Below are 26,816 nucleotides of genomic sequence, written 5' to 3' on the forward strand. Positions count from 1 at the left end.
TATGCATGACACACTTGCAGCTACTGGAGTTTGATGGAGAATTAAAGTGGCAAGCAACAGGAAACACATTCCACTCTAGTGGACAATAGACAATAGACAATAGGTGCAGGAGGAGGCCATTCGGCCCTTCGAGCCAGCACCGCCATTCAATGTGATCATGGCTGATCATTCTCAATCAGTACCCCGTTCCTGCTTTCTCCCCATAACCCCCTGACTCCGCTATCCTTAAGAGCTCTATCTAGCTCTCTCTTGAATGTATTCAGAGAATTGGCCTCCACTGCCTTCTGAGGCAGAGAATTCCACAGATTCACAACTCTCTGACAAAAAAAGTTCTTCCTCATCTCTGTTCTAAACGGCCTACCCCTTATTCTTAAACTGTGGCCCCTGGTTCTGGACTCCCCCAACATTGGGAACATGTTTCCTGCCTCTAACATGTCCAACCCCTTAATAATCTTATATGTTTCGATAAGATCCCCTCTCATCCTTCTAAATTCCAGTGTACTCCAGCCTAGTCGCTCCAGTCTCGATGGATACACTCTGCAGTTATCACACTTTTGTGTTTCCTCTCCCCAACATCAAGGGGCAACGTTGAGATTTCTGTGCAGTGTTTCAGTTGCTGCCCACATCTCTCTTCAACACAATCGGTTAAAATGTATAAAGTGAAGCATTTTTGAACTGGCTTCACCCTGAAATATCTGAGATTTATCGTATGATATTCTCGTTATATATTAAGCCATAGTTACTGTTTCATAGTTCTATCTAATCCCAGAGAAGTATTTAAAAACAATTATTGAGTTTGGATAGGTGACGTTTTGGGTCGGAATCCTTCTTCAGACCGATTACAGGCGTAGGGGGGAAACAAAGGGAAGGGTCCCGACCCGAAACGTCACCTGTCCATGTTCTCCACGGATGCTGCCTGACCCGCTGAGTTACTCCAGCACTCTGTGAAACGTCACCTGTCCATGTTCTCCACGGATGCTGCCTGACCCGCTGAGTTACTCCAGCACTCTGTGAAACGTCACCTGTCCATGTTCTCCACGGATGCTGCCTGACCCGCTGAGTTACTCCAGCACTCTGTGAAACGTCACCTGTCCATGTTCTCCACGGATGCTGCCTGACCCGCTGAGTTGCCTGAGCTGTTCTCAGGTAACTGAACCATCCTATCACCAACTAGAAAACGGTCCTGACATATCATCGACCTTATTGGAGACCCTCGGACTATCTTTCATTAGACTTTACTGGATGTTATCTTGCACTAGGTGTTATTCCCTTTATCCTGTATCTGTACACGGTGGACGGCCTGATTAGTTTATTGTTTAGTTTAGAGGCACTGCACGGAAACAGGCCCTTCGGCCCACCGGGTCCGTGCCGACCAGCGATCCCCGCACATTAACACTACCATACACACTAGGGCCAATTTACATTCATACCAAGCCAATTAGCCTACGAGCCTGCACGTCTTTGGAGTGTGGGAGGAAACCAAAGATCTCGAAGAAAACCCACACTGGTCACGGGGAGAACGTACAAACTCCCATACAGGCAAGCACGTGTAGTCAGGATCAAACCCGGGTCTCTGGCGCTGTAAGGCAGTAGCTCTACCGCTACGCCCACATGTAATCATGTATAGTCTTTCCGCTGACAGGATAGCACGCAACAAAAAAAGCTTTTCACTGTACCCGGTACACATGACAATGATAAACGAAACTAAATGGAGGCCATTTGAAACCGAGGTGAGAAGAAACGTTTTCACCCAGAGAGTTGTGAATTTGTGGAATTCTCTGCCACAGAGGGCAGTGGAGGCCGATTCACTAGATGAATTTAAAAGAGAGTTAGATGGAGCTTTAGGGGCTAGCGGAATCAAGGGATACGGGGAGAAGTTACAGGCACGGGTTACTGATTGTGGATGATCAGCCATGATCACAATGAATGCTCCCAGTGGCCGAGCACTTCAACTCCCCCTCCCATTCCCAGTCTGACCTTTCTGTCATGGGCCTCCTCCAGTGCCATAGTGAGGCCCACCGGAAATTGGGCCTGGGCAGCTTGTAGCCCAGCGGTATGAACATCGGCTTCTCCAACTTTAGATAGTCCCTCTGTCCCTCTCTTCCCCTCCCCCTTCCCAGAGCTCCCACTGTCTTCCTGTCTCCACCTATATCCTTCCTTTGTCCCACTCCCCTGACATCAGTCTGAAGAAGGGTCTTGACCCGAAACGTCGCCCATTCCTTCTCTCCTGAGATGCTGCCTGACCTGCTGAGTTACTCCAGCATTTTGTGAATAAATACCTTCGATTTGTACCACCATCTGCAGTTATTTTCTTACACAATGAATGGTGGTGCTGGCTCAAAGGGCCAAATGGCCTCCTCCTGCACCTATTTTCTATGTTTCTATGTTTAAACCAAACTTCAGCACTTTGGTGTCTTTCCTTAGTAAACCAGCATCCACATTTCCTTAGTACTAACTTTGTGGTTTGGCATTTCAGTTTGCACTTTAATTATATAAGCTACAACACTTGAAATTCTTTCATTAATTAGTGATTATCCGTGTCAGCCCAGTTTGTTGAATGCGATGATCTTTTCATGTAATTGGACTCTCTGTGGGCTCAGTAAACATTACAGCTGACGCACGCACGAAAGCAATTGACCATAAAATCCAGGACATAAGGTTTAACCTTACGGTGGGGGATAAGGCATAAAAACATTAGTACATTTAACTTTCCCTTTGTAACTTCCTATGTAAACATTCTAACAGGTATGTAAATCTGTATTGGAGGAAAGGGCGGCACGGTGGCGCAGCGGTAGAGTTGCCGCCTTACAGCGAATGCAGCGCCGGAGACACGGGTTCCATCCTGACTACGGGCGCCGTCTGTACAGAGTTTGTACCTTCTCCCCGTGACCTGCGTGGGCTTTCTCCGAGATCTTCGGTTTCCTCCCACACTCCAAAGACGTACAGGTTTGCAGGTTAATCGGCTTGGCAAATGTAAAAATTGTCCCTAGTGGGTGTAGGATAGTGTTAGTGTGCGGGGATCGCTGGGCGGCGCGTGTTTGTGAGTGTGTTCATTGAGAGGCACTCAGGTATATATATAAGTCCTTTATTAGCAGGGCCTTACAGTACAGATGCTGGCTTCCATTACCTCCAGTCTCCCGCCTGATTCCAGTGTAACCCAGTACAAAACCCGGCCTGGATTATGGACCGGGTGCACAACAGTAAAACCAGACATGGATCTACATCCCCCTTCTTAAGCATAAGCCCCCCCAAACTAGATAACAATATGAAACAACTACAACTTACAACTTACCCCCATCCTAATACAAGGGATGAAAAGACAACCACGGCAACGCTAAACAGAGGAGGATACAACTCGAGTAAGATAAACAAAAGGGGAACGGTAACGACCGTAATTAACCAGAGTCCATAGCAAGTGTCTAGCCACAGTCTTGGTACTTGGGATTGGGCTTACAGACCCGTCCTGCACGAGTACAATACCAGCCCTCCGCCGTACCCATTGTAGGTGTCAGCACCATGGGTGGTGGTTCAAACGGCACTGGTCTCGCAACGGCCTTCTGCACAGGAGACTGCACCAGTGAAGTCATGGGTGATTCCATCACCGGCTCCTTTGTTGGTGTTAAGACCAGCTTGTGGTCTGCCGACGCCTGGCCTCCATTGGTCTGTAACCTGCCATCTGCGACCTCCGTGTAGCCATGTGAACGCGGATGAGATGGCACCGGCTCATTCACCGGTAGAAGGTGTTTTCTGTTCCGCCGGTAGGTTCCTCCTTCCGATTGGACAAGATAGGACCGCGGCTCCTGGCAGGTCCCACTAACTACACCCAGACGATCATGACCCTTCTGGGTCTGCAGACGGACCGTCTGACCCCCCAACAGAGGCTGGAGAGGATGGCTAGACCTGTCGTAATACGCCTTCTGGATCTGCCGTTTATGTTGCAGCTGAGCCTGAACAACTTGGGGCTCGTGAACATGGGGCTGCAGCAGGTGTCTTGCAACAGGAAGGGTGGTACGAGTTTGTCTGGACATCAATCGTTGGGCCGGCGAACCCAATACCGGGTCACGTGAAACGTTACGGAGATTGAGGAGATCCAGGAATACATCAGACCCGGCTCTTCTGGATCTCTCCATGACCTGTTTGGCACTACGGACAGCCCTCTCGGCTAGCCCGTTTGACTGTGGATACTCCGGGCTGCTGGTGATGTGTTTAAAATCCCAGCGCATGGCAAAGTCCTTGAAACACTGACTGGTAAATTGACCGGCATTATCCGACATGAGGGTGTGAGGAGACCCATGGACCGAGAAATGTCTCGCCAGTTTTTGAATTATCGCCGCTGAGGAAACTGTGCGGAGCAAATCGACCTCGAACCATCCGGAATAGGAATCCACCAGAACCAGATATTGATTGCCACGCCACTCACAAATGTCAGTGGCCACAGAGGACCAGGGTAAATCAGGAACCGGGTGCAGCAAAAGTGGTTCCCTTTGCTGATGTGGGGCCAAACTGTTACACACCGCACATGATTGCACCCTCTGGTGCACGTAGTCAGACAAAGCAGGCCAGAAAAACATACTTTTGGCTCGCTGAACCGTTGCCTCAGCGCCAGGGTGGCCCCTATGTATTGCGTCAAAATACTGCTGCCGTAGTGAGGCAGGGATCACCGCCTTGTGGCCTTTCATAATGACCCCGTTCTCGATAACCAGCTCATCTCTAACGGGGAAGTACGGTTGTACAGAGAATGGTACCATATGCGATTTGCTCGGCCAACCGTGTCGAATGACGGACGCAAGCGACTGCAACGTGTCGTCCTCTGCCGTGTGTGCCACCAACAATTCCAAACAAGACGAGGGGAGATGATCGACCATCATGACATCAAAACAATCCTTCTCGGCAGCATGCTCGTTAGAGGTCTTCCTAGGCGCACGGGACAGGGTGTCAGCTAGGTGCATGTCCTTGCCGGGTTTGTAGGTTAGTGTAATGTCGTACTTTTGGAGACGCAGCAGCATATGCTGCAGTCTCGCCGGGGCAGCATGGAGTGGTTTGTTCAGTATGGAAATCAGTGGTTGGTGATCGGTCTCCACAATGGCAGCCTTGCCGAAAATGTAATCGTTGAACTTTTCACATGCAAAGACAACCGCCAACAGTTCTTTCTCGATTTGTGCGTAGCGTGTCTCCGCGTCTGTCATGGTCCTTGAGGCATAAGCAATGGGCTGGCCATCCTGCAGGCACGCAGCACCGAGTCCATACTGGGATGCGTCGCAGGTCAGAGTAACTGGTCGATTGACGTCGAAATATGCCAGGGTGGGAGGACACGACATCAGGTGTCTGAGAGCGTCAAAAGCCCGCTGTTGTTGCTCTTGCCACGTCCATGCAATGTCTTTGTGAGATAACTGTCGCAGTGGAGCGGAGAGTTCACTAAAGTGAGGAATAAACTTGCCAAGATAGTTCACCATGCCCAGGAACCTCTGTAGGCTGGTGACGTCAGTCGGAACTGCCATCTCACTGATGGCTGCTGTCTTCTCAGGATCAGCCTTGAGGCCCTCATTGGTGAAAACATGTCCTACATATTTTACCTTGTTGACACGGAACCTGCACTTGTTGGGGTTGAGTTTTAAGTGTATCTCCCTGGCACGATTGAGTACCTTCGTTAAGTTAACATCATGCTCCTGTACGTCCTTACCCGCCACGATAATGTCATCGACAACAATCGCACATGGGCATCTGTCGAAGAGCTGCTCCATAGAGCGTTGAAACACTTCACTGGCCGCGTTAATCCCGAACGGCATCCGCAGGAATCTGTAGCGTCCGAAGGATGTGCTGAAAGTGGTGAGCAGAGATGATTTGTGGTCCAGGGGAATTTGCCAGAACGAGGTCTTGGCATCGAGAACGGAGAACACTGTGGCCTTGCCCATGTGTGCGGCCACAGTGCGCATCGGGTGATGAGGTCGCTTGAGTGCAGTGTTTAAATCCTGCGGGTTGATGCATATACGTATCTCCCGCTTGTCCTTCTTGGTCGCGGCCACCATCGAGGACACCCAGTCAGTGGGCTCCGTAACAGGATTAATAACTCCTATAGCTTCCATCCTGTCAAGCTCTGCCTTGACCCGGTCTCGCATGGCAACTGGGACGCGATGAGCAGGGCGGACCACGGGTCTCACATCCCGGTCAATAGTCATTGAGTAAGTGATAGGCAGCTTGCCCAGTTCATCGCTGAAAAGATCCTTATAGTTCGCGAGGATCTGTTGTGTGGAGTCTGGGACTGGCGTAAGCTGATGCACGGCCTTGCCGAATGAAATCAGTCCCATGTTGATACATGCTTCAACGCCAAGGAGAGGCACCACTGTGCCATCAACAACGTAAAATGGTACATTGTACGATTGTGCTGCGAGGTGGCACCGTAGCTCCACCACTCCAAGAGGAAGCACTTCGTTCCCCCCGTATGCCTGGAGGGTTGTGTCACATGTTTTTAATTCCTCAGCTCTACGAAGCCTTGAAAACTCGGCAAGAGATATGACGTTGCACGCCGCACCTGTGTCTACTTTCACAACAACAGGCACATTGTTTATCTTTAATGTGACCATGGGATCTTTGTGCTTAATTAACTGGCCCCGGACAGAGTGTGCATTGAGGCGAATTCCATCCACTGAAGGTGTATTGAAGTTTACAATATCACAATCTGATAAGTCATGTGACGGCTCTGGGTGTATCAAATGTACAGCTTGTGTTGTCCCAATCGTCTTGGAACTTCTGCAGCACTTCAAGAAATGATTTCTCCGTTTGCAGCCATGACAAATCTGTCCAAAAGCCGGGCAGTTCTCCCGTTTGGCTATATGAGAGTAACCACAATTAGTGCAATCACTAACGAGGCTGATGCCAGCCCTGCCAGGTTGGGCTTGTGTCACTTTGAACGGTCGACGTTCCTTTCTGATAAATGGTCCCGTCGAGTCAACGCGGAAAACAGGCTGAGGCACGGCACTCAAAGTCCTTGTGTCGACATCCGTCAATTCATAAATCCGACAGGTGCTAATCGCTTTAGCGAGGGTAAGATCGCAATCACGCAGAAGGCTCCTTCTCAATTTGTCGTTGGTGATACCACACACCAGCCTGTCTCTCGTGAGTTCATCACAGAGGTTACCAAATCTGCAACTTGACGCGGCGTATTTCAAAGAGTTGATATAGGCTTCAACCGGCTCACCCGGTTTCTGGGAACGTGTAAAGAATTTGTGCCGTTCCATGATAAGGTTAGTCTGCGGAGCACACAGCTGCCGAAATTTATTCTTAAGGCACACAGGGTCGTGAATCGTCTCGGCAGGTGTGATAACTGCATCAGCCGCATCCAGCACAGCCTCAGCATAAACAAAGAGTTTCGCCCGACGGATTGCTTCCAAACCTGCAAGATTGAGGAGAATGGATGCTTGTACGTGGGGATTCTTGTCGTGGTGTGCAGCAGCAATGAATACATCGTAATCTTCCTCGAAGGTGCGCCAACGTTCACCGATGTTGCCGTCGAAGACAAGTGGATCAGGCTTCCGAAAAGAATCAGCCATGGCTAGAGACGTCAAAAGTCTTGAGGAAACAAATTGTGGTGACCCAAAAGCTAAATAACGGCCACCTCTGACACCATGTTTGTGAGTGTGTTCATTGAGAGGCACTCAGGTATATATATAAGTCCTTTATTAGCAGGGCCTTACAGTACAGATGCTGGCTTCCATTACCTCCAGTCTCCCGCCTGATTCCAGTGTAACCCAATACAAAACCACGGCCTGGATTATGGACCGGGTTCACAACAGTAAAACCAGACATGGATCTACAGCGCGGACCCGGTGGGCCGAAAGGGCCTGTTTCCGCGCTGTATCTCTAAACTAAAACTCACCAAGTTGTATAAAAACCTCCTTTATCCCAAATTTAAATTGGAGAAAAGCCATAATCCATTTTCCTGTGGAGACCATATGTGTCTGAGAAGCTGAGTTATATCTTGGTTATAATGTTATAGGTTTTTACAGATGCTAATCCATTAACTCTGTGGTATTTCCCTTTCTTATTGTGCTCCAGGCTTTTATTATTTTGTAGTAGATGAGCATAGTCAGAATGTTTTTGATTCTGTTTGGTTTTTGTTTCTGGCGGAAAACAACGGAATCAATGGATATGGGGAGAAAGCAGGAACGTGGTACTGATTTTGGATGATCAGCCGTGATCATATTGAATGGCGGTGCTGGCTTGAAGGGCCGAATGGCCTACTCCTGCACCTATTTTCTATGTTTCTAGGTGTAGGAAAGAACTGCAGATGCCGGTTTAAATCGAAAGTAGACACAAAATGCCGGAGTAACTCAGTGGGACAAGCAGCATCTCTGGAGAAAAGGAATAGGTGACGTTTCTGGTCGAGACATCAGACATCCCTTCTCTCCAGAGATGCTGCCTGTCCCGCTGAGTTACTCCAGCATCTTGTGTCTACCATCTATGTTTTTTATGTTTTTAGATTTTTTTAGATTTAGAGATACAGCGCGGAAACAGGCCCTTCGGCCCACCAAGTCCGCGCCGCCCAGCGATCCCCGCACATTAACACTATCCTACACACACTAGGGACAATTTTAACATTTTACCCAGTCAATTAACCTACAAACCTGTACGTCTTTGGAGTGTGGGAGGAAACCGAAGATCTTGGAGAAAACCCACGCAGGTCACGGGGAGAACGTACAAACTCCGTACAGACAGCGCCCGTGGTCAGGATGGAACCTGAGTCTCTGGCGTTGCATTCGCTGTAAGGCAGCAACTCTACCGCTGCACCACCGTGCCGGAGTTGCACCTGCGTTGTCTTTCCGCTGGCTGGTCAGCGCACAACAAAAGCTTTTCACTGTACCTCGGTACAGGTGACAATGGACTCAACTAAACTGAAGTCAAATGTCCCTTTTTGTTTCAGGTTTTTGATAAAGAGGTGAAGAGCTATGTTTATATACTGGAAGGCAGCTGTCAACGAAACAAGATGCAGTTACCCAAAAACAGCAAGCACTCGCGTAAGTAATGGAAGATTTATTTAAAGCGGCACGGTGGCGCAGTGGCAGAGTTGCTGCCTTACAGCGAATGCAGCGCCGGAGACCCAGGTTCCATCCCGACTACGGGCGCCGTCTGTACGGAGTTTGTACGTTCGCCCCGTGACCTGCGTGGGTTTTCTCCGAGATCTTCGGTTTCCTCCCACACTCCAAAGACGTACAGGTATGTAGGTTAATTGACTGGGTAAATGTAAAAATTGTCCCTAGTGTGTGTAGGATAGTGTTGATGTGCGGGGATCGCTGGGCGGCGCGGACTCGGTGGGCTGAAGGGCCTGTTTCCTCGCTGTATCTCTAAATCTAAAGTGACCTATTTGTTGTGGTTGCACATCCTATTTGTAGTATAACAATCAATGCACAAGTTCCGAAATGATGGATGAAGCCCAAGGCTTTATCTAACCATCTATTTAATGTTTAATACTGCAAGATATTTCTGTACATTGGGAATTAACTCTCAGCGCAGGCAGGAAAAATCTTTGTTTGGCTGAAAGCCAGGCTCGTAGACCAGTGAACAAGGCAGAACTCGAGTTTGGGTTGGAAGAACTTTGTACTGATTGATTGAAACGTACAGCATGGAAACAGGGCCTTCGGCCCACCGAGTCCACGCCAACCATTGAGCACCCGTTCACACTAGTTCTACGCCACCCAACTTTCACAGCCACTCCTTACAAACTGGGGGGCACGTTACAGGGGCCGATTAACCGACATACCCACATGTCTTTGGGATGTGGGATGTAACTGGAACACCCTGAGAAAGCCCACATAGTCACAGGGAGAGTGTGCAAACTCAACACGTCCAATCTACAGGGAAATTAAAAGTATTTTACCAGCGTGAGCAGGATAGATGTGGGAGAGTAAGGAAGGGAAGGGAACGTGGCCTGTAGATCCGTGAGGAATGCCGATGGCTCCTGGTGTCAGCGCCTTCACTCTGGCTTGCATTTCCTCAATCAGTGTTTAGTTCAGAGTTCCAACATGGAAACAGGTCCTTAGGTGCAACGAGTCCACGCCGACCATCAATCACCCATTCACTAGCTCTGTGTTATAAGAAAATAACTGCAGATGCTGGTACAAATCGATTTATTCACAAAATGCTGGAGTAACTCAGCAGGTCAGGCAGCATCTCGGGAAAGAAGGAATGGGTGACTTTTCGGGTTCCCTCCCCTCCCGAGATGCTGCCTGACCTGCTGAGTTACTCCAGCATTTTGTGCATAAATCCACTAGCTCTGTGTTATCCCATTTCTGCATCCTATACACTAGGGGCGATTTACCGAAGCCAATTAACATACAAACCTGCACGTCTGTGGGATGTGGAAGGAATCCGGAGCACCCGGAGGAAAGAGCTCTAGGGGCTAGTGGAAGAGTTAGATAGAGCTCTAGGGGCTAGTGGAATAGTTAGAGCTCTAGGGGCTAGTGGAACAGTTAAATAGAGCTCTAGGGCCTAGTGGAAGAGTTAGATAGAGCTCTAGGGGCTAGTGGAACAGTTAGATAGAGCTCTCGGGGCTGGTGGAACAGTTAGATAGAGCTCTAGGGGCTAGTGGAAGAGTTAGATAGAGCTCTAGGGGCTGGTGGAAAGGTTAGATAGAGCTCTAGGGGCTAGTGGAACAGTTAGATAGAGCTCTAGGGGCTAGTGGAAGAGTTAGATAGATCTCGGAGAAAACCCACGCCGGTCACGGGGAGAACGTGCAAACTCCGCACAGGCAGCACCCGTGGTCGGGATGGAACCCGTGCCTCTGGCGCTGTGAGGCAGTAGTCCCACCGCTGTGCCATCGTGCCGTCTAAAGGTGACTGCAAATAATCTTGACGCAGAGAATTGCAAACGTTGTTTTGTAAAAGAAAAAGAGACACAAACTGCTGGAGTAACTGTGCGGGTCAGGCAGCAAACAGTTGTGAAATGCTTCACACTGACATCTGTCAGTGGAGTGCTGTTGGCATCTATTACATTGTAAGACCACTTTTTCCCTCTGAACTCAGAATAATTCTTGTGTTTTCCAGTAATATATGTTTCCAAGAAACCAATGGCTTTTAATGGTGGCCGTAAAGATTTATCACCAGCTCAGGCTTGTTGCCAGTTTTTAAAAAACATTTTGATCATTTCTTCCATGCATTCAATTGTTTATTGCAATAGTGTCTTTAAATTTTTTTTTTTTAATTTATGAACTTACTTGTATTTTGATGAGTGATCTTTGTATGCAGTAACTGGAAGAATATGGCTGAGAGACACTGTGCAAAGGAGGTTTGCGTGTGTGTTGAGCAAAAGGCAATGTGCTGGAGTAACGTAGTGGGTCAGGCCGCATCTGTGCTATGTGTAGGAAGGAACTGCAGATGCTGGTTTAAACCGAAGATAGATAGACACAAAATGCTGGAGTAACTCAGCGGGACAGGCAGCATCTCAGGAGAGAAGGAATGGGTGACGTTTCGGGTCGAGACCCTTCTTCAGACTCTTCTCAGTCTGAAAAAGGATCTCGACCCGAAACGTCACCCATTCCTTCTCTCCTGCGATGCTGCCTGACCTGCTGAGTTACTCCAGCATTTTGTAAATAAATACCTCCTCTAGCAGCTCGTTTCATGTTTCCTCAGGCCAAAAAATAAGGTTTTGATATAATTAATAGGAGGATTAAAGGGAAATTGAGGGGTTTATTTTGCGCAAAGACTAGTGGACATCTGGAACTCGCTGTCATCATATGTTTCAAAAAACACTTGGATGGAGTCATACAGCATGGAAACAGGCCCTTCGGCCCAACTTGCCCACACCAACCAATGTTCCCTATCTGCACTAGTCCCATCTGCTCGCGTTTGGCCCATATCCCTCTAAACCCGTCCTATCCATGTGCCTATCTAAAGGTTGCGATAGTACCAGCCTCAACTACCTCCTCCGGCAGCTCGTTCCATACACCCACCACCCTTTGCATGAAAAAGTTACCTCTCATGTTCCTATTAAATCTTTTCCCCCTCATTTTAAACCTGTGAAATGCGTACTTGAAGGGCTGTAACCTATAAGGCAATAAGGCCTAAAGCAAAAACATGGACTGAGCTCTTTTTTGGCAGGTGCAGAGAAGCATTATGTGCTGAAAATGCCTTTGATTCCAATTGTACTAAAACTTTAAACCTTGTGAAAGTATTAAGGTTTCCAATTATCCACGACTCTCAATCTGCCTTTGTTCTCTGAGATGCTTCTTTCCAAATCTTCCCTTCAAGAATTATGTGAGCTATTTATGGCCAGCTTTATCTTGGGTATGTATCCATCAGAGTCCCTGTGCTTTCACTGGCTGGCCAGCTCTTAAAGGATCAACACATAATGGCAATATTCTATCAATTCATAGCTTTCAAATAACACCTTGGGCTGAACAGATTCTTCAAATGACCAACGTTCAAATGATTTTATCTTTGCGTTATTTCACAAAATGCTGGAGTAACTCAGCAGGTCAGGCAGCATCTCAGGAGAGAAGGAATGGGTGACGTTTCGGGTCGAGATCCTTCTTCAGACTGCGTTACATATCTTAATGATTTTAATGGAATATTTGTTCGCATGTGTTGCCTGCTAAAACATAGAGCAGTATAGCACAAGAACAGGCCCTTCAGCCCACACTGGCTGTGCTAAAAATGATGCCATCTTTTATCTACCTGCACACATTCCATGTCCCTCCATTCCCTGCATATCCATATGCCTGTCCAAAAGTCTCTTAGATGCCATGATTGTAGCTGCCTCCAACCCCAGCAGTTCCAGGCTCTCACTGTGTAACTTGCCTCACTTATTCCCATCCAATGTTCTCCCTGTTTAAGCTATGCCCTCTAGCATTTGATGTTTCCATCCTGGGCAAAAAGGTTCTGCCTGCCTATGATTGTTCCATCCTGGGAGAAACAGTTTCCGACTGTCTACCTGTCTGGAAACGAAAATGAATAAAATCATGTGTCGGAAGGAACTGCAGATGCTGGTTTAAATCGAAGATAGACACAAACTGCTGGAGTAACTCAGCGGGACAGGCAGCATCTCCGGAGAGAAGGAATGGGTGACGTTTCGGGTCGAGACCCTTCTTTGGACAGATCATTAATAATGCGGGCGGCACGGTGACGCAGCGGTAGAGTTGCTGCCTTACAGCGAATGCAGCGCCAGAGACTCAGGTTCGGTCCTGACTACGGGCGCCGTCTGTACGGAGTTTATACGTTCTCCCCGTGACCTGCGTGGGTTTTCTCCGAGTTCTTCGGTTTTCTCCCACACTTCAAAGACGTGCAGGTATGTAGGTTAATTGACTGGGTAAATGTAAAAAAAAATTAAAAAAATTGTCCCTAGTGGGTGTAGGATAGTGTTAATGTGCGGGGATCGCTGGGCGGCGCGGACCCGGTGGGCCGAAGGGCCTGTTTCCGCGCTGTATCTCTAAATCTAAAAATCTAAAATCACTTTGGCCCAAATTAAGGGGGAACTAAAATTCTTGCAAGCAATATTGAGGGAAAGCATTTTGCGAAAAAGTGTCTGGAGATGTTCCCATATTTTATATATCTATGTCAGGGATTGATCATTGAATAAAATCGGCTTCAAACAAACAGGACGATGTGTGTTCTCTGTGATAATAAGCGCCTCCTGCTCTTGACCTTTGCCGACCATAAGGGGCCATTCCTGACATCGCTAGGATGCGACGTTCAAAGCTAGTTTAATTTGGGGCTCTGAGATGAGCTTTGGACCACAGATCGTTGCCATCTCCTCGGCCCACCCTGTTTCCAGGCTCCACATATGGTCTGGACCCACCTCTCTATCCACCCATCATAGAAAATATGTTTCCCTTCGAGCCTGCACCGCCATTCAATATGATCATGGCTGATCATCCAACTCAGTATCCCGTACCTGCCTTCTCTCCATACCCCCTGATCCCTTTAGCCACAAGGGCCACATCTAACTCCCTCTTAGATATAGCCAATGAACTGGCCTCAACTACCTTCTGTGGCAGAGAATTCCACAGATTCACCACTCTCTGTGTGAAAAAAAACTTTCTCATCTCGGTCCTAAAAGACTTCCCCCTTATCCTTAAACTGTGTGACCCCTTGTTCTGGACTTCCCCAACATCGGGAACAATCTTCCCGCATCTAGCCTGTCCAACCCCTTAAGAATTTTGTAAGTTTCTATAAGATCCCCCCTCAATCTTCTAAATTCCAGCGAGTACAAGCCGAGTCTATCCAGTGGCTGTGGGAAATGTTTAATGGCGGTGAATATTTTAGACTGGACTGTTCCAACGCCACACGATGAGGCATTCTCATTCAATCCCTCCTAAACTTGAAGGCGTGGACATTTCTGATGCCACCACCCCTGGCAGCTTGTTCTAGGCACTCAGCACTCTCTGCGTTAAAATAAAACTTGCCCCACACATCTCCTTTAAACTTTACCCCTCTCACTATATAACTATGCCCCTGCTATTTGATTTTTCCATCTTGGGTAAAAGTTCTGACTGACTACCCTACCTGTGTCTTTTCTAAACCTCTATCAGGTCTCTCCTTAGCCTACAGCATTCCAGAGGAAACAATCTAACTTTGCCCGACCTCTCCTGACAGTCTTCCCTTCCATATTACGACTTCCTCTTCTTCTTCTTAAGCCCTTGGCTCCTCTAGGGAGCGTAGGCCATTGACAAATGTCCTCCACCTCACTCGGTTGTTGGCGGTTCTTATGAGATCTCCCCAGTGGAGTCAACTCCCAGACATTTCTGCCTGGACCCCTCTTCTCCAGCTGTTCCTGGGACAACCTCTTTTGCTTTTTGCTCGGGGGATCCATCTCAGGGCTTGCCGGGTGATGTTTGTGGCAGGTTTTCTGAGGGTGTGTCCAATCCAACTCCATTTTCTCCTTCGAATTTGTAAGTCAATGGGATCCTGGCTTGTTCTTTTCCACAGGTCCAGATGTTTAGTATTCTCCTGACAATAGACAATAGGTGCAGGAGGAGGCCATTCGGCTCTTCGAGCCAGCACCGCCATTCAATGTGATCATGACTGATCATTCTCAATCAGCCTTCTCCCCATACCAGGTGATAATAAATGTTTGCAGCCTACACCTTACCCTTCCATATCTCTGTGTCTCCCTCTCCACTGACTCTCAGTCTGAACAAGGGTCTCCACCCGTATTGTCACCCATTCCCTCGCTCCAGAGATGCTGCCTGTCCAGCTGAGTTACTTCAGCATTTTAGATTTTTTAGATTTAGATTAAGAGATACAGCGCGGAAACAGGCCCTTCGGCCCACCGAGTCCGTGCCGCCCAGTGATCCCCGCACATTAACACTATCCTACACACACTAGGGACAATTTTTACATTTGCCCAGCCAATTAACCTACATACCTGTACGTCTTTGGAGTGTGGGAGGAAACCGAAGATCTCGGAGAAAACCCACGCAGGCCACGGGGAGAACGTATAAACTCCGTACAGACGGCGCCCGTAGTCAGGATCGAACCTGAGTCTCCGGCGCTGCATTCGCTGTAAGGCAGCAACTCTACCGCTGCCCCACCGTGCCGCAATGGTGTCTCCCTCTCCCCTGACTCTCAGTCTGAACAAGGGTCTCGGCCCGAAACGTCACCCATTCCTTCTCTCCAGAGATGCTGCCTGTCACGTTGAGTTACTCCAGCATTTTGTGTCTATCTCTCCTTTCAGTTAATACCCCAGGGTCCAGGCAGCATTTCCTCGCCTTCTCCAAAGCCTCCACATCCTTCCTGCAAGAATTGCAAGCAATATTGAGGGAAATCATTTTGCAAAAACGTGTCTGGAGATGTTCCCATATTTTTTATATCTATGCAGGCAGGAGCAAAGTCATTTGTATTCATTTCCGTTTCCAGGCAGGTAGACAGTTAGAACCCTTCCCCCCCAGGATGGAACAATCATTCCAGCCCGAAGGAGGGTCTCGACCCGAAACGTCACCCATTCCTCCTCTCCAGAGATGTGACCTGTCCCGCTGAGTTACTCCAGCTTCTTGTGTCTATCATGGAATAATCATAGACAGGCAGAACGTTTTGCCCGGGATGGAAACATCAAATGCCAGAGGGCACAGCTGAAACAGGGATAGCATTTAATGGAAATAAGCGGGACAGGTTTCATTTTACATTAACAGAGGGTGGTGAGTGCCTGGGACTGCTGGGGGTGGTGGTGGAGGCTCCAGTGGTGGTGGTGGAGGCTCCAGTGGTGGTGGTGGAGGCTCCAGTGGTGGTGGTGGAGGCTCCAGTGGTGGTGGTGGAGGCTCCAGTGGTGGTGGTGGGGGCTCCAGTGGTGGTGGTGGAGGCTCCAGTGGTGGTGGTGGAGGCTCCAGTGGTGGTGGTGGAGGCTCCAGTGGTGGTGGTGGAGGCTGCAGTGGTGGTGGTGGAGGCTCCAGTGGTGGTTGTGGAGGCTCCAGTGGTCAAGTCAAGTCAAGTCAAGTCAAGTCAATTTATTTGTATAGCACATTTAAAAACAACCCACGTTGACCAAAGTGCTGTACATCTGACTAGGAAAAAAAAGAAACATACAGTGGCAGGCAGCCAAACACAACGGCGCGGCCATCTTGAACAAAATGTTAATTCAATCACCCACAGTCCAACAACAAAAGCATTAAATAAGCATCAAAATTACACCCCCAAAAACCCCCCAAAAACACAGTCCAACAATAAAAGCATTAAATAGGCATTCAAATCACACAACCCCCAAAAAACCCCCAAAACACAGTCCAACAATAAAAGCATCAAACAGGCACTCAAACCACCCAACCCCAAAAACACACAAAAAAAGAAACATCCATCAAAGAAACATCCATCACAGTGAGTCTCCTCCAGTCCTCTCCTCACTGTGATGGAAGGCCACAATGTCTTTCCCTTCTCCTGCTGTCCTCTCCCGCGGTCAGGTTGTTGTGGTTGCAGGCCGTGCCGGACGGTCCGCAGCGGGCCGAGCCTAAGGCGCGTCGCGTCGCAGCCGCTCCCGCAGCCTCCGAAGACGGCTGGCTCCGCCGATGATAAGTCCGATCCGGGGCGGGCGAACACGCTGCTGCTGCCGCTGTTGCTGCACGTCGGGGCGGTCGTGGCTCCCGACATTGAAGCCCCCGCCCAGTGGTGATGGTGGAGGCTCCAGTGGTGGTGGTGGAGGCTCCAGTGGTGGTGGTGGAGGCTCCAGTGGTGGTGGTGGAGGCTCCAGTGGTGGTGGTGGAGGCTCCAGTGGTGGTGGTGGAGGCTCCAGTGGTGGTGGTGGAGGTTCCAGTGGTGGTGGTGGAGGCTCCAGTGGTGGTGGTGGAGGCTCCAGTGGTAGTGGTGGAGGCTCCAGTGGTGGTGGTGGAGGCTCCAGTGGTGGTGATGGAGGCTCCAGTGGTGGTGGTGGAGGTCACAGTTTAAGGATAGGGGGGAAGTCTTTTAGGACCGAGATGAGAACGTTTTTTTTCACACAGAGAGTGGTGAATCTGTGGAATTCTCTGCCACAGAGGGTAGTTGAGGCCAGTTCATTGGCTATATTTAAGAGGGAGTTAGATGTGGCCCTTGTGGCTAAAGGGATCAGGGGGTATGGAGAGAAGGCAGGTACGGGATACTGAGTTGGATGATCAACCATGATCATATACAATACAATACAATACAATACAATATATCTTTATTGTCATTGTACCCAGGGGTACAACGAGATTGGGAATGCGCCTCCCATACGATGCACTAATTTAGGTAATTTAGACAGCAGCAACCCAACGAAACGAACAGTTGTAACAGTTTTGGACAGGGTAAAGTGCAAGTTGATCTATGCGTTGTGGCCATCCGGCTCAGCAGGACCGGTTCATAGCAGCTATGGCCCTGGGGATGAAGCTGTTCCTGAGTCTGGAGGTGCGGGCGTAGAAGGCCTTGTATCGTCTGCCCGATGGAAGGAGTTCGAACAGACTGTTGCAGGGGTGTGAAGAGTCTTTGTGGATGCTGGTGGCTTTTCTGAGGCATCGTGTGTTGTAGATGCCCTCCAAGTCTGGTAGCTGTGTTCCGATGGCCCTCTGAGCTCTATGGACTACCCGCTGTAGAGCTTTCCTTTCTGCCTCCGTGCAGCTGAGGTACCACACAGGGATGCCATGCGTTAGGATGCTCTCTATGGTGCAGCGGTAGAAGGTCTTCAGCAGCTGTTGGGGTAGACCAGACTTTTTCAGTGTTCTTAAGTAGAACAGTCTTTGTTGTGCCTTCTTGACCAGCGCAGCAGTGTTATTGGACCATGTTAGGTCCTCCGAAATGTGAGTGCCCAGAAACTTGAAGCTGGACACTCTCTCCACACTGACCCCATTGATAGAGATCGGGGCATATTCCCCGTTATGTGACCTACGGAAGTTGATGATCAGCTCCTTGGTCTTGGTGGTATTTAGGGACAGGTTGTTATCCGAGCACCAGTCCGCCAGGTTCTGCACCTCCGCTCTATAGTTTGTTTCATCCCCGTTGGTGATCAGCCCGATCACCGTTGTGTCATCTGCAAACTTGACAATGGTGTTGGTGTCGAATGCAGGAACACAGTCGTGTGTGAAGAGGGAGTAGAGCATGGGGCTCAGAACACAGCCCTGTGGTGTGCCGGTACTCAGGGTGATAGTGGAGGACAGGTGCGGGCCCATTCTCACTGCCTGCGGTCGTTCCAGCAGGAAGTCCAGGATCCAGTCACATAATGACGAGCTAAGGCCTAGCTGGTGGAGTTTGGTGATGAGCTTGGTGGGGATGACCGTGTTGAAGGCGGAGCTATAGTCTATGAATAGCATCCTCACGTACGTGCCCTGTCTCTCTAGGTGAGTCAGGACAGTGTGAAGAGCCAGAGAGATGGCGTCCTCTGTAGATCTATTTGCCCTGTATGCAAATTGATGTGGGTCCAGTGAGTCAGGGATGCTGGATTTGATGTGTGAGAGGACTAGCCTCTCAAAGCACTTCATGACAATCGGCGTTAGGGCAACCGGGCGGTAGTCGTTCAGGTTGGAGATCTTTGCTTTTTTCGGCACCGGAACTATGATAGCCGACTTCAGGCACTTGGGGACCGTAGCCAGAGATAATGACAGGTTAAAGATCTTGGTGAATACCTCAGCCAGCTGTTCAGCACAGTCCTTCAGTACCCTTCCTTGAACACCATCCGGTCCTGCAGCCTTGCGTGGGTTGACCCTTTGCAGAGCGCGTTGTACCTCCTGTGTGCTCAGTTGCAAGACCTGTCCCCCCGCCTCGGCTGGGGTTCTTTCACTCAAGGTGGTTTTGCCAGTTTCAAAGCGGGCAAAGAAGGTGTTAAGCTCGTTGGTCAATGCCATATCGCTGTGGGGGCAGGCAGGGCTGCTCTTGTAGCCAGTGATGTCCCTGACACCCTGCCACATGCTTCTGGTGTCCGTGGTGTTGAAGTATTGAATGGCGGTGCAGGCTCGAAGGGCCGAATGGCCTACTCCTGCACCTATTTTCTATGTTTCTATGTCTATGTTTCATGGGCAGCCTTCCAGTATCAATTTCACTGCAAATGACATCCATTGTTATAGTTTTCTTTCTTCTGACCCAACAGCAGTTGTAATCCCCGTAAGTAGATGTCCGTTTGGTCACTTCCCAATTTGCGTGCACGACCTTTTACATTGTGGTTTCAGAATTCATTTGTCTCGCCCGCCATGTTTGACATGTTCTTTTATTGTTCGGTGTATGTCATCCATCAGAATTTGGTAAATGGACTTTTTTTGAAATGGTTACTGCAAATTCTGCCGGAGGCCTTTAAGTGTAATTAAGAAAGTTAGATCCAAGCTATTACCCATTAGCCTTTTGATATATGATTTTGAAAAACATCGTGGACTGCCCTCAGGAATCTTGCTACGTTTTACAGAGACCCCTTTGGGAATTTCAGGCCCACGGTAAGCTGGTATCTTTACACACACACCGCAGAGAATAAAGAGAAATGTCCCGCAAATCCCTTCTCATTTGCCTCAATTCCATAAGGGCTTACGTACAAACTACATGTCCTACCTGGTGCATCAATCCAGCATAAAACTGTCACAGAGTTATACCCACTATATGTTTCTCTTGACTGGTCATGTCTTGGTCCAACTAAAAAGATCTTTAAAGCTTAGGCCAATATATGTACAAACCTTTCTGATATTTCTACATCCTCCAAGTACAAACAAATATCTCTTAAAAAAGACCGCAACGTAGATTCCAAACTCACCAGTTTTATTTTTGCATGAAGTAAAAATACTCCAGTGGATAAGCAATTGGAATATTTACATGATAAATTGCTGAGCTTTAGCGGTAGTCATAGAGTATAAACCCTTATTAATGCGATTACATGTTTGAGAAGACCACCGCCGCTTGAAGTCTTTGAATCTCGTTGAATTGGCATTGAATTGGCATTCCCAATCTCATTGTACCCCTGTACAATGACAATAAAGATATACTGTATTGTATTGTATTGTACTGTATTATATTGTATTGTATTGAATAGCTTTTAAGGGGTGGCACAGTGGCATTGCTGATAGAGCTGCTGTCTCACAGCGCCAGAGACCAGGGTTCGATCCTGCTGTATGTGTGGACTTTGCAAGTTTTCCCTGTGGACCACGTGGGCTTTCTCCAGGTGCACTGTATCCTCCTGCATTCCAAAGACATAGGGGTTTGCAGATTGATTGGCCCTGTGTAAATTGTGCCTGGTCTGTCGGGAGTGGATGAGAAAGTGGGATAACGTAGAACTAGTGTGAACGGTGTGCGTAATGTCCGCTGTTAGACCCTGTTGTGGCTAGCACCAGGAAACTTCTAGAAGGTCACCTGACCTCAGTCACGAGGCACAAGCCCATTGGCCAGCTTCTGCTCTTGGCCTCAAGGGGGCACTGGCATTGATATTACATTACATCACATCGTGGACTCGAAGGGTGGAAGGGCCTGTTTCCATGCTATATCTTTCAATCAATAAATGCACTCCAGCTATTCGCACTGATGTAGTCTAATCCCTTCACCCTATTTGCCGTACGAAGTATCCTTTCAGCCTTCTTTTCCCTAAATTTTAAGAACACAACTCTCTTAATCCAAAAAGCTGCAAATGCTGGAAATGTAATTTAATGTTTATTTAATTTTTTTTTAAAATTTAATTAATTACAGTGCATATAACAACAAGGAAATGTAATTTAAAAACTGAAGATTATGTAGTACATTGACAAAAAGAGCACAGAAACGACTGGGTAATATAGCCAATAGGTCAGGCTGGCTTGTCTTCCACTGCCACATGGGGAAAAAAAGAGGGGGAAATGGAACTAACAAGCTGGTCAAGTCAAGAGCGTTTTATTGTCAAAAGTCCTGAAACGGAACAATGAAATTCTTACTTGCAACAGCACAACAGATATGTAAACATCAGACACAAAAAGCTGGAGTAACTCAGCGGGTCTGGCAGCATCTCTGGAGAAAAGGAATAGGTGACGTTTTGGGTCGAGGCCTTATCTCCAGCTGAGTTACTCCAGCTTTTAGTTTCTATCTTTGGTTTAAACCAGCATCTGCAGTTCCTTCCGACACAGATATTGTAAACATAGTATGTCACAAACACTATCGTGAACCACAAAGAGAGGTGCAGGCAACAAGAAGTTCAAGGTTTGTCCCTGCCAAAGTGAACGCCGATGCTTTGCACTCCCATTCCCTTCACTCCCATTCCCTTCACTCCCATTCTACAACCCAGCAATTTGTGTTTTTATTTTAGATTTTGCTGGCGTCTGTGCTTTTATTTTTTGGTTTTCCGATGAGAATGAGCGTGCAGATCTTGGATTTTTACCGTTGAGTGATTACTGAGAATGGCACTTGCTCGCCCGGAAGAACGAAAAGGTGGCACGGTGTCACAGCGGTAGAGTCGCGGCCTCACAGTGCCAGAGACCCGGGTTCGATCCTGGCTACGGGTGCTGTCTGTACGGAGTTTGTACGTTCTCCCCGTGATCACGTGGGTTTTCTCCGGGATCCCAGGTTTCCCCCACACTCCAAAGACGTACAGGTTTGTAGATTAATTTTTTAGATTTAGAATTAGAGATACAGCGCAGAAACAGGCCCTTCGGCCCACCGGGTCCGCGCCGCCCAGCGATCCCCGCACACTAACACTATCCTACACACACTAGGGACATTTGTTTACAATTACCAAGCCAATTAACCTACAAACCTGTACGTCTTTGGAGTGCAGGAGGGAACCGAAGATCTCGGAGAAAACCCACGCAGGTCACGGGGAGAACGTACAAACTCCGTACAGACGGCGCCCGTAGTCAGGATCGAACCTGAGTCTCCCGCGCTGCATTCACTGTAAGGCAGCAACTCTACCGCTGCGCCACCGTGCCGCCCTACATTGACAAGCCCTAATTGGCTTGGTATAATTGTAAATTTTCCCCAGTGTGTGTGTGTGTGTGGGATAGTGTTAGTGTGCAGGGATCGCTGGGCAGGGTGGACTCGGTGGGCCGAAGGGCCTGTTTCCACGTTGTATCTCAAAACTAAAAGTAAATTGAAAGATTTCCAACGTTTCCTTTGTGTTAGTAACTTGTGAACAATAAGGCTTCTCCAATCTATTTAAAATTCACCCTTGGCAGCATTGAAGTCTGAAAGAAAAGCACAGCCTTGAATTGAACAATTAGATTAAATCTAAATATATTATAGGCTGCTGCAGATGTTCCATTGAAATCAGTGGAACTGAGTAGCAGAACCAGAGATTACTACCAGATATTGTCATGTGGAGCATTCAGCATGAGGAACTGATGACGCATTTCTACCCATTTAAATCTTCTATCAATGTCATTTATTTCACAAAATGGTGGAGTAACTCAGCAGGTCAGGCAGCATCTCAGGAGAGAAGGAATGGGTGACGTTTCGGGTCGAGACCCTTCTTCTTCTGAAGAAAGGTCACGACCCGAAACGTCACCCATTCCTTCTCTCCTGAGATGCTTCCTGACCTACTGAGTTACTCCAGCATTTTGTGAATAAATACCTTCCATTTGTACCAGCATCTGCAGTTATTTTCTTATTCTATCAACGTCACATTGAACCAAACAAATTAGAACCGATACACGAATCCAAAGCAATGGTGGCGCAGTGGTAGAGTGTTGCCTTACAGCACTAGAGACCCGGGTTCGATCCCGACTACGGGCGCTGTCTGTGTGGAGTTTGTACGTTCTCCCCGTGACCTGCGTGGGTTTTATCTGGTCTCCTCCCACACACCAAAGACATACAGGTTTGTAGATTTTTAAAAAAATTGTAAATTGCACCTAGTGTGGGATAGTGTTAATGTGCGGAGATCGCTGGTCGGCACGGTCTCGGTGGGCTGAAGGGCCTGTTTCCGCGCTGTGTCTCTAAACTAAACTACAACTCCTGCAATGTTGCAGAACAAGGACTGAAAGTTCTTTAAGTTAAGAGGTTTCCTGAGCATTTCTATCAGTTTGAAAAGGCATAACATTTATCTGATATTTAATATCAAAACTGCATTCCATTTGTTTAATGCATACATTTGAGTGCTACCTGGCACAGCGGTAGAGCTGCTGCCTTACAGCGCCAGAGACCCAGATTTGATCCTGACTACAGGTGCTTGCTTGCCTGTGCGGAGTTTGTACGTTCTCCCCGTGACCTGCGTGGGTTTTCTCCGAGATCTTCAGTTTCCTCCCACACTCCAAAGACGTACAGGTTTGTAGGTTAATCGGCTCGGTATTAAAAAGTGTAAAATTGTCCCTAGTGTGTGTAGGATTGTGTTAGTGTGCGGTGATCGCTGGCACTGTGGACTCGGTGGGCCAAAGGGCACATTACTCTTCCTCCTCTTATGAAAAGAAGAATTACAAATTTGTAAACTTAATAACTGCACGGCTGATGCAGATCAAGGATGAAAGACAGTCAGAACTAAAAGTTTTAAATTTTCGAATGAGCAAGTTGTTTTTACATAAATTAAATGGTATTTATTCACAAAATTGCTGGAGTAACTCAGCAGGTCAGGCAGCATCTCAGGAGAGAAGGAATGGGCGACGTTTCGGGTCTGAAGAAGGGTCTCGACCCGAAACGTCACCCATTCCTTCTCTCCTGAGATGCTGCCTGACCTGCTGAGTTGCTCCAGCATTTTGTGAATAAATACCTTCGATTTGTACCAGCTTCTGCAGTTATTTTTTTACACAGATGGTGGTGGGGGCCTGGAACACACTGCCAGGGGTGGTGGCAGATATGATAGTGGCGTTTAAGAGGCTTTTGGTCAGGCAGCATCTCTGGAGAAAAGGAATAGGTGATGTTTCGGGTCGAGACCTCCAGAATGCCACACCTGCCAGACCTCGCCATTGAGCCTAAGCTCAGTCCCCTTGTTGTCTGACCTCACTGCCAATCCATCTTCAACTTGGCTGTCCCATGGACCTTTCCTCTATGTTCTGTCAACATCTCAGTCTCCAGGAAAATGGTGCTTGGTGGTGGCTTCTGACTTCCGTTGGGAGAGTGGAAATCTCAGCAAATTACATAGAAACAGAAAATAGATGCAGGAGTAGGCCATTTGGCCCTTCGAGCCATTCAATATGATCATTGCTGATCACCCAAAATCAGTACCCCCTTCCTGCCTTTTCCCCATATCCCTTAATCCCTTAGCCCTAAGAGCTAAATCTAACTCTCTCTTGAAAACATCCAGAGAATTCCACAGATTCACAACTCTCTGGGTGAAAGAGCTTTTCCTCATCTCAGTCCTAAATGACCTACCCCTTATTCTTAAACTGTGACCCCTGGTTCTGGACTGCCCCAACATCGGGAACATTTTTCCTGCATCTAGCCTGTCCAATCCCATAAGACTTTTATATGTTTCTATAAGTAGTGTTTACCCACCTATGGGGATAGGGCCAGTGTATGCCTGGAACAGGGATTGTTCAACCTACCCAACAGAGGGGCAGGCATTGCTGGGGCCCATGCAGGTGCCCATAGCTACGCCTTGGACTTGGAGTAAATTGGAGGAGTCAACGGAGAAGTCTGAAGAAGGGTCTCAACCCGAAACGTCACCCATTCAATAGACAATAGACAATAGGTGCAGGAGGAGGCCATTCGGCCCTTTGAGCCAGCACCGCCATTCAATGTAATCATGGCTGATCATTCTCAATCAGTACCCTGTTCCTGCCTTCTCCCCATACCCCCTGACTCCATTATCCTTAAGAGCTCTATCTAGCTCTCTCTTGAATGCATTCAGAGAATTGGCCCCCACTGCCTTCTGAGGCAGAGAATTCCACAGATTCACAACTCTGACTGAAAAAGCTTTTCCTCATCTCCATTCTAAATGGCCTACCCCTTATTCTTAAACTGTGGCCCCTTGTTCTGGACTCCCCCAACACTGGGAACATGTTTCCTGCCTCTAACGTGTCCAACCCCTTAATAACCTTATACGTTTCGATAAGATCCCCTCTCATCCTTCTAAATTCCAGTGTATACAAGCCTATTCGCTCCAGTCTTTCAACATATGACAGTCCCGCCATTCCAGGAATTAACCTAGTAAACCTACGCTGCATGCCCTCAATAGTAAGAATATCCTTCCTCAAATTTGGAGACCAAAACTGCACACAGTACTCCAGGTGCGGTCTCACTAGGGCCCTGTACAACTGCAGAAGGACCTCTTTGCTCCTATACTCAACTCATCTTGTTATGAAGGCCAACATTCCATTGGCTTTCTTCACTCGACTTTCTGTCTCGACCCGAAACGTCACCTATTCCTTTTAGTTTTGTTTATTTTAGAGATACAGCGTGGAAACGGGCCCTTCGGCCCACCAGGTCCGTGCCGACCAGCGATCCCCGCACATTAGCACTATCCCGCACACACTAGGGACAATTTTTATATTTACCTGTGCCAATTAACCTACACACCTCTTTGGAGTGTGGGAAGAAACCGAAGATCTCGGAGAAAACCCACGCAGGTCACGGGGAGAACGTACAAACTCCGTACAGACAGCGCCCGTAGTCAGGATCGAACCCGGGTCTCCGGCGCTGCATTCGCTGTAAGGCAGCAACTCTACCGCTGCGCCACCGTGACTGCCCAGCGATGCTGCCTGACCGTTAAGTTGCTCCAGCATTTTGTCTATCTTCAGTGTAAACTGCATCTGCATTTCCTTCCAAATTTTAGATTTTTTTTAGATTTAGATATACAGCGCGGAAACAGGCCCTTCGGCCCACCGAGTCCGCGCCGACCAGCGATCCCCGCACATTAACACTATTCTACACCCACTAGGGACAATTTTTACATTTACTCAGTCAATTAACCTACAAACCTGCACGTCTTTGGAGTGTGGGGGGAAACCGAAGATCTCGGAGAAATCCCACGCAGGTCACGGGGAGAACGTACAGACTCTGTACAGACGGCGCCCGTAGTCAGGATGGAACCCGGGTCTCCGGCGCTGCATTCGCTGTAAGGCAGCAACTCTACCGCTGCGCCACCGTGCCGCACGAATTACTAGTGTAATTGCACTTGGATTGTATTCGTTTGAGCAGTTGTACTTCGTTGACAATTACGCATGGTAAAAATAAGTAATTTCTGTTTGCCTTCCATTTTAGTTGGTCTTATCCAACGCTTCCTTGTGCTGCAGATCTGGTTCCCGGTGGGACAAGACTTCTCGACAGAATTGCAGTAAGGATGAACCTTGCTCAATGTTTTATGTGTTAAGACAGTTAATACATTTCACCGCAAATAGTATTCATTAATTGTAAAGTGGTATCTCCTGTAATAATGACTTGGGCTGGCTTCAAGTAATTAAACTAATTTAATTCTTGGTTTCAACAACTGGTAGATTGTGGGCCGTCTTGGGAATTTAAAGCACAAAACATCTGTTATTGCAGTTACTTTCTTAATTACAATAGTTTGGAGTGTTTATGTGAATAAAGAAC

The 26,816-nt window shown here is 48.1% G+C and overlaps 1 protein-coding gene across 1 annotated transcript in view; it reads left to right on the forward strand.

The window, feature by feature from the left end:
• cfap20dc (CFAP20 domain containing) overlaps positions 1–26,816 on the forward strand; it is a 184,807-nt gene that overhangs the window by 15,657 nt on the left and 142,334 nt on the right. Inside the window, exons 3-4 of the mRNA XM_078413761.1 lie at positions 8,918–9,011; positions 26,487–26,559. Of these exons, the coding sequence (XP_078269887.1) occupies positions 8,918–9,011; positions 26,487–26,559 (167 nt within the window). The remainder of the gene's footprint in view (positions 1–8,917; positions 9,012–26,486; positions 26,560–26,816) is intronic.

Source organism: Rhinoraja longicauda, chromosome 17 (assembly GCF_053455715.1).
Source record: "Rhinoraja longicauda isolate Sanriku21f chromosome 17, sRhiLon1.1, whole genome shotgun sequence".
In the NCBI taxonomy this organism is placed as follows: Eukaryota; Metazoa; Chordata; class Chondrichthyes; order Rajiformes; family Arhynchobatidae; genus Rhinoraja; species Rhinoraja longicauda.